A 13656-nucleotide genomic window follows, 5' to 3' on the forward strand; every position below is an offset into this window, starting at 1 on the left:
CAACAATTAATGATCTCATTTTCCCATTTGTGCCTCCTTTTAGAAGAACTCAGTCTTTGTTTCCAAATGAGCAAAATGTCATAAAGAAAAAAATGTAACTCAAACATCACTGAAAGCTCACATGCCTAAAGCCAAATGTTTCAGCAATAACCACGAAACCAGTGGTCAAATTCAGTCCTGTAAGTAGCCTGGTCAGTTTAAGAATCTGGAAAAAGCAGAAAGATCTGTCTTTCACCTGAGACACTTAAACTGACCAGCCTGACTCCTACAGAGAAATTTTTTTTTACCTGAACTACTTCACCTTTTTTTTTTTTAAATACCTGATATTGATGCATGAGAGTGCCATGGCTGAAGGTGCATTTCCAATGACAGATTTCTCCTGTTTAGTTTAGACAGGGACAGCCCATCATCATGTCCAGTTCTGTCATGCCCACAGGACAGTTTATATAGATAATATCATAAACCTGTGCTTCAGATACCCAGAGCTGGGAGACAGGCTGTCTGGGAAGCATATAGCTACCCATGGGTATCCACAATCTGGAAGGTCAGAACTCCAGCTCTTACTCAGTTTCAAAATCGTCAAGTCTCTAGTACAGGTACAGATAACCACAATGTAAAAATGTCATGAAATGAGAGATGAGAGAATGCTACTAGCCCTCAACACTCACCTCAGGGGAACTGCAAAATTCTATACAAGAGCTGCTGGGTGGGAACATCTCTGCTTCAGTCACACACACAGAGAACACCATTCCACCCTTGGTATAAAACAGAGAGCAAACACACTTCTCCCATTCCACAGCTGTATTTCTATGCTGACAGTACCATCTTACAGACATCCTGCACCACTGGGTGCAGAGGTTTAGGGCAAAAAGCCTGTCCAGCTCATATTCTACAGAGGCTGTTGTTGACTGCCTAGATATTGCCTGCTGATTCTGGGTATTTTCATAACACGGACAGTGTTGCTAGATTGTGCTACAAGGCACTAACTAGGATTAAGCACAAAAAGCTTCAAATTAATCTCCAACCATTGATCCATTTGAATACTCAACATTACAATATGTTTCACCTTGTTTTAGTTTAAAAGTTCATGAAAAATTCAAAATATCTTATTTACCCAATAGTCCTTGACTGATTCTTCTACATTTCAGTTCGTAAATACATACATTATTTAACCAATACTGCAGTTACAGAATAGCATATAAATATTCAGGGACTTTTTAATAAGTGCAGCTTTTTTTCAACAGACCACAATGGTTGCTTAGAAACATTTACTAGTAGGATACCTGAAATAACAGTAAGAGAAACACCTTCAAAGAGTAAAGTACTTGGATAAAATGGAAGAAAGGAACAAAGTACTAATTCTCCATTCTCCTCACACACCTTCAAACAAATTATGATGCACAAGAAGATATATAGTATGCATTCACATATGAAAAATAGAAAGGGAAAAAACTTTAAATGATAAGCTGAGGGAGCCAAGTTAAGAAATAAAAGAAAAATAATGACGGTCATTTCAAACCCTCAGTTCATAACTTGTCAGAAACTATACCATCAGGAACAGACTCAGCCAAAGTTAATCTCTAAAATTGTTACTGAGTTTTAAATAAATAGCCTGACTTTCAAAAGCACAAGTTTCCTGCAAATGGCATATTTCCCTTTCTACAGAAATTTTCTTCTTACCTTTTTTTTTCAGGGGGAAAGGGTGGGGGCACAGTAAGGCAGGGGCCCATTTTCTTATACAAATGCCAAACTGCAGTGTTAATATCTGTGCCCCACCTCTCCCTGACACTGTGCTGACATTCTGAGTGCAGACTGTCCCCTTGCCAACAGCACCCCCAGGGAGGCACACACTGGGACCACACATCCAACAAAGTACAAGGCCAAAGCCCTTCCGTGCAAGACCACCTTTGCTCCTTCATCTGCGATGATAACTTGGTGGGTCTGATTGACAAAGGAAAGGAAGCAGAAGTGTTCATATTTTCAGAAGATCAGATTTAACATTATAGGGAAAATAAGGCAGAACCAGCAAGTAAAATCTGTATTCTGGTATCTCCTTTTTCTACCATTTTGTTCTTTGCATTAAGCAAGCCAGTAACTCTTTTTCTTCTGAAAAATACTACTAATTTTACATTAACACATTAAAATAGGAAAAGGAGAAAATATGTAAGTGGCCCTAATTTATGCATGCAAGACTTATGTAATGAACAGTACTATGGCAAAACTAAAAGCATTTTATTAAAGTCTCTAGATAATACTTATAAAGCTCATTATTCTTCCAGCAAATTAATATTCTATGTCTCACTAACACTATAAGCAAATGAACTGTTTTAGTTAAATTAATATTCATGTTAACTGCATGCAAAACCAACTAATTAAGTAGTTCTATAATATTAAGGACATATGTAAACAGAGTCTGTGATCAATTTTAAGGCAAACCAAGTAAATCATACAGGATTTGTTCTGTGAATTTGGCTGGGTCTTCAGCAATCTGTGAGGTGTCCCTGTCCAGGGGTTGGACCTAGATGATATTTCAGGGTCAAACCATTTTGTAAGTTCTATGTTCAGTCAAACAACAAAAAGCTCAAGTAACCCAGGTGCATTCTAAATATAAACCAAAATAGTATCATAGTACAGCTGACTAGTTTAAATCTACAAAAAAGAAAAAAAAGTTTGTAATAAACAGAATCTCTTCTTTCCTTTATCTGCCTATTCTTTGTCTATATAATAATAATAATTTAAACAGAGCTTAGAATCCTATAACCAATTCTTAAAAACAAATTAATAAGTTCTCTTCACCTATTAGTAAGTCTTTACACAAGTGTTACAGCTGCTTTTTCTTCTTCATTTATGCAACTGCATCAAATTTACATGAAAAAAATCTGTAATGGTGATAACAAGAAAAGCTAAAGACCACAACATAATTTCTTTGAGCTATGAACTATCAGTAGTATTTGTTTCTTAGTAATCTCATAATTTTTTTCCTAAGACATACGTGATGACAGTATTGGGACATCTTACAAAGGATATTTTCCTGATTGTTAAATTAAATTATATTTGGGACCTAAATTAATAATAGGTGCCTGAAAATACATCAGAGGAAAAAAAAAAAAAAGGAAAGCCAAAAGCTTTTCTATTAGCAGCTCCTAGCAAAAGAGGAAAAAGATGCAACACAAGTAGTCTAAGTGCATAACATGATGCATACTGCTTATCCCTTACTTTGAAAATGCAAATGAAATACACAAATAAGAACAAGTTGCAAGTCACACACTCCTAAGCCAATTCCAGAATCTAGACTGCCCCTAGAAGCAGTTTAGTCACCACACAGCAGCAAAGAGAACACCAATGCCAAGAGTAGATGCTGTAGAAGGCACTACAGGAGGTGATACATGGCAGTTCTCACATTAACTTAGTCCCAAATTCTATTCAAAAGTTCAGAGGGTGCTTCAATACCCTAAACAGATACATCCCTGCTTGCATCAGCTGTCTTACAGTTGTCTGACTCATCCTAGGTCACCTGCTGCCATCTTGGCTCTTATTAACCCTAGCTGCTTATCCCAAACATTTCTGAAGCTATCAGTCACAGGCTTTTGTTACTTTCACATGAGTCATGTCCAGCCCAACCTCCTTTTCCACATCTTTCTCTCCAGACACGTTCCAGATCCTACTTTCCCAATTCACACGCCATTTACAATTTGCCTCTTTATCTTTTATGTAAACTTAACTTTCAGAGAGTGGTATTTTCCCCCATCACTTCATCGTCTTCATAGTTGTAAGATGCTTTCATTGGGGAGGGCATCAAAAGAGTGTGAGCAGCTGTTACTGGATTATCCAGTTCAGCCCAGCTGGGCAAATCTTAGTAAGAACAGCAAAAGCTGTCATCCCTGAACACCACTAAGTGCCACATCTTCTAACAGCAGCACTAGAACTTTCCAGTTTATTATAAGCAAAAGAGCTTATTACAAACAAAACAAAGTTTTGATCCTCTTTTGGTTTTGGAACATTTTGTTTGAAACACTTCAAAACAAGTTGCTTTTGAAAGAAGTCAGTCTGAAGTGTAAATGTCATGAGATAAACCAAGCCAGAACAGCTACTTTTAACCAAATTATAACATAATAGGCCCAAATACCTCTTTAAGAAGAAGGTGTAGACCAACTGAGTACTTGAAATCCCTAATTTTCCATAATTCTGTGATACTAACTATTTGGCAATGCTGGCAATAGGCTGGACTATTTATAGTTCACAGTATGCTCATCACTGTTGTTCTCCATTAACAACAGCACCCCCTATTTCTAAGAACTCAATTTTCCAAGTTTCACCTGCCAAGAAGGGTAGAATTGACTTCTATATCTGTGTGAAATTTTAGGTGCTGTTCCCTACCCGGGTAACACTGAGCAGTTCCAAAGCAAATGTGAGTTTGGGCTGCAGAGAAATGCTGTTCTCTAAATGCTGATAAGTTACTCAAAGTTTTGTAGTGAGATCGTTGCATACCACCCATCTCCCTTCCCCCAAAGCTTCTGTCACAGGTCATCAGCAGCAAATTTGAACAGAGGGGTCTTCACATCTTCTCAGGGGTAAAAAAATCAACCACAACAAAATAAGGATGGATTTTCCTCAAAATAAGGATTTCAAGCACCAAGCAATATTTTTCCTTCAAGAATCTAAAGGAGGAAAAAAACCAAAAACAAAACAACAAAAATACATGTTGCTGAAAACAACCACACAGTCCCCAAGCTAAGTGAACTAAACCCTTACCAAGCCGAAATTGCAGTTTGCTGGATAGCTGCATTTATATCAGAAGCACCAATCTGTTACTGCAGGGTACTTTTAAATACTGCAGTAAAGAAAGTTATCTTATAGAGAATAAATAAGCTCTGTGGGGCAAAAAAAAAAAAAAGATAAAATTGATTTTAACAGACTTGAATTTTATTTTCTTATGGTATTATATCCCTGATATCTTATTTGCATGTGGACACTATAATTCAGAAGAAATTAAAGAATTTCAAGTTGCTGTACATGAAACAGCTATAATCTGTATTCAGCCTCAGCAAGTAATTTCTACTATTTCTTGTCTCTGCAACAAGCTTTAAAAAATTAAGTGATCAGAGTTACACTGAAGATCTTGAATCATTCATGTATGATAGGCAAGTATTGCAGCAGTTAAAATTACATTGTTTTAAATTATAACCTTGTTTTATATATCTAGGTTTTACAGAGTTTTATGAAGTGTAAAATTGCATGCATTAACCTTCTGCCATGTCTACCAGACTTCTGGAAAAGTACTCATGCTTGTGCAATCTATTTCTGGTAAAGAAACAAAAGGAAAGGGAAAATACCCCAGACAACAAAACAAAAAAAAAAAGCAATCATGTCTACTTTTCACTAGCCAAATAAACTTCATGTGAATTAGTGAAATCTTTGTGTGGATGAATAACAAAAAACCAGGAACATGCATCCCACCCACATGCACGAACTAACTGAATACACAAAATGTAATATACAACAAAATACTGGCTTCAGTGAAATCAATGTCAAAGAGCTGTTGTCACATCTAATGGCTCTTGAAATACCTCAGACCTAATATTTTCCAGTAACAGTTCACAGCCAACTGTGTTGATGGGTATATTATTTAGGACAAACAGACAAATTTTTTTTTCCAGAAAAATAAGTGCTATTGTGCTACAAGGGATGCTCTAAGTCATCAGGGCAGTGCTCTCCTGACAGAGACCACACATCACTGAATGCCTTTCCTAAGCCAAGCAAGCTCCACCATAAAGAAGCACTGGTTTTGTTACACCTCCAGTGCTAAACTGTGAAATAGGATTGCCAGAATTTTCAAGAACCCTCCTCTAAATTTATGTTTAAGTTTCTCAATTATCTCTATTTCTGTTTCAACACTGGCCAATAGCTTGAACAGCCTCTTTTTGTCACTAACTTTGTTTTTAACTTGAACTAGGGATGGCTCAGGACTGAAAACAGTACTGCACACTGGGCTCCATCATGCTTTTTAAAACATCCATCATGCTTTTTAAAACCTTCCCTATTGGCAATGCAGCTCCCAATCAATCACACACTATTTGCTTTTCCTGTAGTTGCAGTCCTGTCTCTTCCCTATCCCACTGCAGACAATCCTTAGCCCTCTGAGAAATTTAACAATAAAGCATCAATACCAGAGATTTGGAAGAGAAATGAACAAGAGAATTTTGCAAAGGTCAGTCACATCTCAGAAAGAAAATTAGCAATTTCTGCAATGGTGACTTTGCATGTGATATTCCAGGATTGGGACTAAGCATATGCAGTTTAAAGAATTGCAAGTCACAGTTAGCAAGAAAAGAGAGTCTGCTAGCTGTTTTATATAGAAACAAACAAACCCTACACCAAACAGAAAGTCTAAGCTAGCTAAACTTCCTAGTACATATATTTAATTTTTATCCATTTAGTGTAGATTCCCTTTCTCTGGACATGGAGAGAAATGGAATACCATGCAAGTTTTAGACCTAAATTATGACCACCTAACAGAATTTTACAAAAAATATCTATAATAATATTTTAATGTGTAAATTCCTTACTGTCATTTTTTTAGTTGACAAATATCTATTTCATAGCAAAACAACATCACAGGAACAGCTGGATGGCAGTTTAAGCTCAAATGAACCAGTGTCACATGCTGACAAGTCATCTCTCTGATTGCTTTTGAATGGCAGCACATGCAGATTTATTCTATGCCATAAATTAGAACAATTATTTCTCTGTACTTCACTTTTTATTTCAGTGAGCCATTGCACATATTTTTAAAGGATATCTTCCCTTTCCTTGATGATGAGTTCATTCTGCTCCTCTAGCTGTCTGATCTTCTTCTCAAACGATTCCTGTTCAGCTTTCAGCCGTTCTTCTGTCACCTCTTTTTCTTCACTTACCCTGAAAAGAATTTGAGAAAAATAAAATATATGCCCATAACCACAGTGCCTGACTTCCAACTCCTCCAGCACTTTGCAGGTAAATGTATAACATCCTCTCCACCCTAAACAGGTTAGTTCATCACAATGTTTATAATATATTACACTGGAAGATACGTACAACTTTATGCAATATATCTTTTTTTTTTTTTTAAACACCAGCCTCAGTAAAGTATATGCACTTTAACGGGCAGCATGGAAGAACAAAGTTAGGGCCTGAACCCACAATTAGGTTTGTCCAGTCTGATTCTCTGCAGCCATAATGAAGATTCACTGGGATACTTACAAATTTAGGACAGGAAGACAGAAAACTCAGATGAGAGAGTTTAGCTGACACGACAGGAAGAAAATTCTGGAAAACTTTTCTGTTTCTTAATCTATAAACTAATCCTTCTTTCACCTTTACTGGTCAAATACAAGTCCAGGAAGGAATCATTTTTCTTGTTAGCTTTCTCCAAACAAAACTGTTTGTCCTTTTCTGAGGATTTTCAAATATCAAGCTGCAGGCGTAAATTATCCTTTCTGTCTGGGGCATGGCACCCTGTATCTTGCTGCTCAGTGTAAATAATTGGATCAAGATTAAAAGATGACAATGGGAGAAAGGCTTACAATGATCATTTATTCTGCACCTCAAGAGTAGGCTATAAAAACAATTATTCTGGTATCACGTAGGCAAGAAGATCATTATGCACAGTTGATCCTGTAACTATGCTAAAAAACGTGGCTTGGAAATCATGGTTCTATAAAAGCCCCACAAAAATATTAAGTAATGAGCTTAGACTAATAAATATTATTGCTCTGCACTTAGGCAATTTCTGTTGCTGAAGGCTCTTAAAGTTCAGTCTTTTATGATGATGAAACAGCTGCCACAACACAGGTGACAGGAGACCAAAGCAACACAACTTTTAGAAAACTCCAATTTTAACTTCCTTAAAGTAGAACAATCTTATAGGAAGAGGAAAGAGAAGGGGGAAAATGAAATATATATGTGTAAGTATTAGACTAAGCCTTCCACTCATCCCATTAGACTAATACTCTGAACAAAATGTTTCATTCAAGGACTGAGCCATACATTTGATATCATTGTTCCTCTTAAGAGGGCACAGATTTGTTTTGATCTTCCAGTGGAAAAGTCATAAATACCACAACTGGGTCACTCCCCTGGAGTGAATTATAAACCAGCAGTATTCCCCAACTCCAAGATCAACCCACAGCCCTTCCCATATCAGCTCAAGCAGACTGCATGAAGTTGAAAATAATAATACTGAAACTCACACTTTTTCTCTATAAACCTAGAGGGAGACAGACAACAAATACCAGATAATCAAATTCTTTAAATTAGGGTGGTTTGAAAGCTTGGATCAAATTATTAATTGTAAAGTTTCTAATGTACAGGGAGGGAAAAAAAGACATGGATTAAGTATAAAAGCATTCCATTAGTCAAATGCACAAGGTCTCACTTACAACCTTGGGCCCAGCCTAGGAAGGTGTGATGAGTCCAGCCTGTTCCTAGGCTCCTTTCCTTACACTCACAGGCTGTTAAAAGGGCACACAGCATTAAAGAAAAGTGGTAACAGGAACTACCTGTACAAATTCTGGACCCACACCAACAACTCTGCCCTCCTCAGCTAAGAAGGAAACAAACTTTTGAGGAATATCCACCACACATCCTTGCATTAACAGCCACAATCTGCAGCACATTTGCCACAAGCTGCAGATAGAGACTTTCATATTCAACTGTGTCCCATTTGCTTCCTCTGAGCCCAGGGCAACCACCTCAATGACTACAACATGTATGACCCTCCTTCACATAATCAGTGAAAGATGCAAAAACAGTTAATTTTTTTTAAAAAAAAATTAATTAGAAAACCACAATGAAGAACACAATGACCACGTGGACAAAAGATGTGAATGAAACAAGAGCAGGGCAGGCAACTGGAAAGAGAGAACAAGTACCATCTCCAGGATTCTATGAAAGGAAGGAAGCTTGCTCAGTAACTTGCAGGAGTGATGCTGCATGAGAAAAGGGTTTGGGGCAACAAATGCTGGGCTATGCTGGCACCCAATAACACTAAAATTGAACAACAGTATAAGAAAAAAAGGCATGAAAGAAGAGAGCACTAGAAAAATCAAACAAAATCTAGCAGGCTTTACTAATCTCTAGATTCTGTGATTTGTTGCTTATATCAGTGTGCATCACATTCACGTGCTGTGTTTGTATTTAACACATATCACAGCAAGCTGTCACACTCCCAGACACATGAATATATTGTGCCACATATCTTACACAGTAAATGACTGAGAACAGTAAGTGATCTCAGAAGAAATGTGGCAGTATGTGTTTATGTATCACAAAGCAGGAGACAGCCCATAAAGGGCAGGCGAGATACAAAAGACGGTTACTCACAGGAGGTGGCAAAAGGAAGTCAGAGAAAAGGAATACAAGAATCTCATCAGATAATGCTGGATTTATGTCACTTCCCATAAATAGCTCAGTGAGTTGCTTTTTTTTTAATAAACTTATTTCTTTGCCTTCTGGCAGTAAAGAACAAATGATTTTTAGCAGAACTATGGAGGACTTCACTGATGCTGTACAAAAACATTACAAGGCTCATATAATGCTCCTCGAAAGTATTTTCACCCTCTGTTCACTCACTTGGGTCAGAAAAGAGCAGTGAAAGAATGAAGGCACAACTACAAAGGGCTCAACTGCTCCACTGAGCAACATGCTGGTATCCAGCTCCATTGTTCTTGCTTCCAGGATCAAACAGACAACTCACAGCTGAGAGCAAAGATGATGAATCAGTGGAACTATTCCTTCCATTTAGTCTCTGCTATATTTTCTTGCATTCAATTCACATTCACCTACCTTTTGCCATAGGACGTGCACCATCTTTGTTCAAGATTTGCTTTAAATTCAGCAGTTCAAAGCCTATATAATTCTACATGCATTTAAATAAATAATTTTATTTTGCAGGAGCCTGTTTAGAAAAACTCATAATGCAGGTATATTGACAAAAAGCCCTGCTAAGACATCCACCTTAGTGTTAAAATTAATTCCTACTTCACCAGTTCCAATTATTATTGTGTGCTCCCAGGTCCACTGCTGATACTAGTATTTCTGTCTAATCTAAAGAAGGAATTGATCAAGGAGTTTGCTGATGACACTGACTCATTCCACTGAGTAAGCAGAACTGATGCTCTCCAGGTAGAATTTTTGAAGCACTGCACAAGTCAACAGCACTTCAAATTTTATTTGTTTAATGAAAAACTGACATGCACAAGCAAGAGCCATGATAATACTCACATCAACACTACACTAGGGACAGAACTCCGCTCTTTCTGACTAAAGGCAGAATTGGAAAAGCAAATTAAAAACAGCGTCTCTATTTTTTAAAATTTTAAAAAATTAGCTTTTACCAAGAAGAATCTGAAATGCAATAGGAACATTGAAGCTCAGCTAGTTAAGACAGAAGACAAACTAAGCAAAAAACAGACATATAGACACTGGGAACTTCACTGATCAGTCCTACACTCCTTGGGAACACTTATCTTTTAATAAACACCAATCTGGTATTAGTCTGCCAACTGGCTACCAAAGATTAAAAAAAGTGTGGTGACCATTCTTGAAAACTATGAGTTTTAAATTCCATACAAAGAATGGCATCTGGAACAGGGAAGACCACCTCCAGAGAGGGGGAGAAAAGAAAGAAACAGAATTTTTGTCCAAGGATCAGGGTTTACAAACCTGATACATTTTACTCAAGCATCAGTTTGTACACATTAGGAAAAAAATAATAAAAAAACCTCTGCTATCGGCCCAAAACCTAATTGAAATTTCTACACAATGGATAAATTTAACGATATGCAACCTGCAAAATGCAAAACTAGATTTCACAGCATGAATTTATAGCTACAAATGACTTTTTAAGCACAGAAAGTAAGTGTGATTGGTGATGCAATAATCCTGGGCATGCTTTACCTATCAACACAAAGTAATTTCCAGACAAGCTTAGGGATATCTCATTTGCACTCTCACTGCCGGACCAATTAAGAAAACTGCAGCACAAAATTGCCCCTAAAGTAACACACAAAAAACAGAGAAAGATTTTTATTTTAAAGCCAGGTAACAATTTGGTTAAATATAAAGTAGTGTAACCCAGGAGAGAAGGCAACACAAAAGGCCAGACACACAAGATTTGTAATACAAACCACAAGCAAATTTTCCTTCAAAGATCTTAAGGACTGGAAGAAAAACAGCAAATATACACTATAATAGCTTTATTGAAACCTCTTCAATACTTTCCAGTTCTGCATCCAAATCAACATTCTGTTTTGATGCCCATTTTCACCTTTTGTTAGAAAATTTCAATTTCAGTTGGTCATTTTCAGCTTCATATCAAAGACAGTAGAAAAGACTAGTACCCCAAACTGCTAGCACCCTGCCAAGGGTTTAGGAATCCAGAGTCTTGGGAAGAGGGAAGCATTTTCTCAGTAAGGGATAACAGGCTGTCTGAAAGCTGGTTTAGTAGTTACCAGTTACAAGTCATTCTGGGCATGCCAGTGATCTTAGCCAGAACACTAATATAATAGCAAAAACCATCTTTTGGAAAGGGAAATCACTCCCTCCCATGGGTGCAGAAGGGCATTATGATACTTTTCTATCTAAATTGCTTTTGAAGATTTCTTTGCAAAGACAACAGAAAGCCATCTTTCTCCAAGTTTATCTTATTCAAAGAAAGAAAGAAATGCAAAATAGTTAGACACCAATTTCTGCCACTGAAAACAAAACTTAAACTTTCACAAACCACTCTACATCACTTAATCAATGCTTCTGTTCACTCAAAAGGCAAACTCCATATGTGAGCTGTACAGGCATTTGTGATGAGAGGGGAAGTATTTATGATGTACCTGCCATACTAGGAGCCCCAAAGTCACAGAACTATGGCTATATACCAGTTAAGAGTGAAGTGAATCTTGCAAACACATACACACGTTCACTCTCTCTGCTAAGGAGTTATGATCCTCTCCATTTAACTGAAGGCCAAGAAAGAGATCTCTCTCAAAATCTGCATATCACTCAAAGTATTTCACCCTAGAATACTTCATAATCAGTCTCAGTGTGGTGTCTAGTAAGTCCTTAATGTTCAACAGTCAACTGGCTACATCCCAGCGGGCCCCACGCCGCTCCCTCTCAGAAGAGGCTAATGTGTCCTGACACTGGCAGTGAGTACGAGCCTAAGAATCTTTCTGTGTCTTCACCATGCCACTGCTCATTTCATTACATAAGCTGATGACTGCTTCAGGAGCAGCCTGCAGGAATAAAAGCTCAGAGAGAGTCTTCTTTGCCTCTTTTGAAAGGACTTTGCTTATAGGGAGAGACAAAATTTGCTCTTACTGTGCCACTTTCACCACCACGCCAGGAGGACCTTGCTGAAAACATGAAGGTGCCACACTGGTTGTCTCAGAAAATAATGACTGATCACACTCAAGAATACTCCACTCACTCACAAAGCACTTTGGCATTCAATGGCATGACTCATTCTTCTCAGAAATTTTAAAAGAATCTGCTGACACAATAAATTAAAAAGCTCAAATTTGCAACATTTGAGTATTTTAAACTCTGGCTTCAGTCTGCCACTCTCATTTCACTTTAAAAGGATACATTCAAAGAAGGGCAAGATAATGGTTAGATTTACAGGCAGCAGCACAGATCAAAAACTACGATTGAGGATTAGAAAGGATACAGCTGAGCCCTTTCTTTAGACCCTGTTTCAAAATCCAATTCCATAAAATTCCGAACAGCTAAGGTGATGTCAGCCACTGGAATCCCCAGCAGGAGATCTTTATAGCCAAGAAACTCTTCTTTTTTTTTCCCAGAAAAAATTATATTAATGTAGCTAGCACAGAATTTACTCATACTAATATGAAGTCTTACACTTCAGCAAATTAACAATTGCACTGGCACACACACCCTCAATGTTCAAAAGTGCAGGGGGAGTGAGAGTTGGAGGAAGACAAGTATAAAATACAAAGAAAAGTACAGGAGAGTACTTTTGAAGTACTCTCCTTCAGTAGTCACAGAAGTTGAGGAAAGACCACAACCCTGAACTGCTGAAGCAAGACCTGTCTGAACCTAAAGCCCCAGGAGTCAATCATATTTTGCAACTGGATTCCAAACAAACAGAATTTTACCACCTTAAAAGAGCTTTCATGCAGCTACTTACTGAGCAATCTATTTCTGTTCACCATCCTGCAATAAATGTGCATGAATTAGCTTCAACTACCATTCATAAATAATTGCAAAACAAGGAACAGTGAGCCCAAGTGAGACCTTTATTATTCCAAGTATTTACTGCAGGACAGTGTTCCTGTAAAACTTTCAACATTCGGCTGCTCCTTTTTCTTCTCCAAAGTGGCAAAGAATGTTCTACTGCTTGTAAAAACTCTCTATCATTGCACAACTAAGGATGAAAATTATGGAGAGTTTAAAAAAGTGACGAGGTGAGCGGAATTAAAGTTCAACTTCCCTATTACTCTGCAAAGGACTTTTAATTACATCCAATAAAAATATGATTAGGTTTAAAAATAAAAGAGAACTAAGTATAAAATAATAGTGTTCCACTAATTTTACTTTTCAAAATTAATGTTGCTGCACCTTCTATTTTTCTTCAAAGAAATGTCAGGCAGAAATATCAAACTG

At 37.3% G+C, this 13656-nt stretch overlaps 1 protein-coding gene across 5 annotated transcripts in view; it reads right to left on the reverse strand.

Annotated features, from left to right (window-relative positions):
* Positions 1 to 13656, reverse strand: part of KIAA1328 (KIAA1328 ortholog) — a 172622-nt gene that overhangs the window by 147469 nt on the left and 11497 nt on the right. For all 5 annotated transcript variants that reach the window (XM_064402673.1, XM_064402672.1, XM_064402671.1 and 2 more), the window contains exon 5: positions 6800 to 6915. In XM_064402673.1, the coding sequence (XP_064258743.1) occupies positions 6800 to 6915 (116 nt within the window). The remainder of the gene's footprint in view (positions 1 to 6799; positions 6916 to 13656) is intronic.

The sequence above is a fragment of the Passer domesticus genome, chromosome Z (genome assembly GCF_036417665.1).
Source record: "Passer domesticus isolate bPasDom1 chromosome Z, bPasDom1.hap1, whole genome shotgun sequence".
Classification (NCBI taxonomy): domain Eukaryota; kingdom Metazoa; phylum Chordata; class Aves; order Passeriformes; family Passeridae; genus Passer; species Passer domesticus.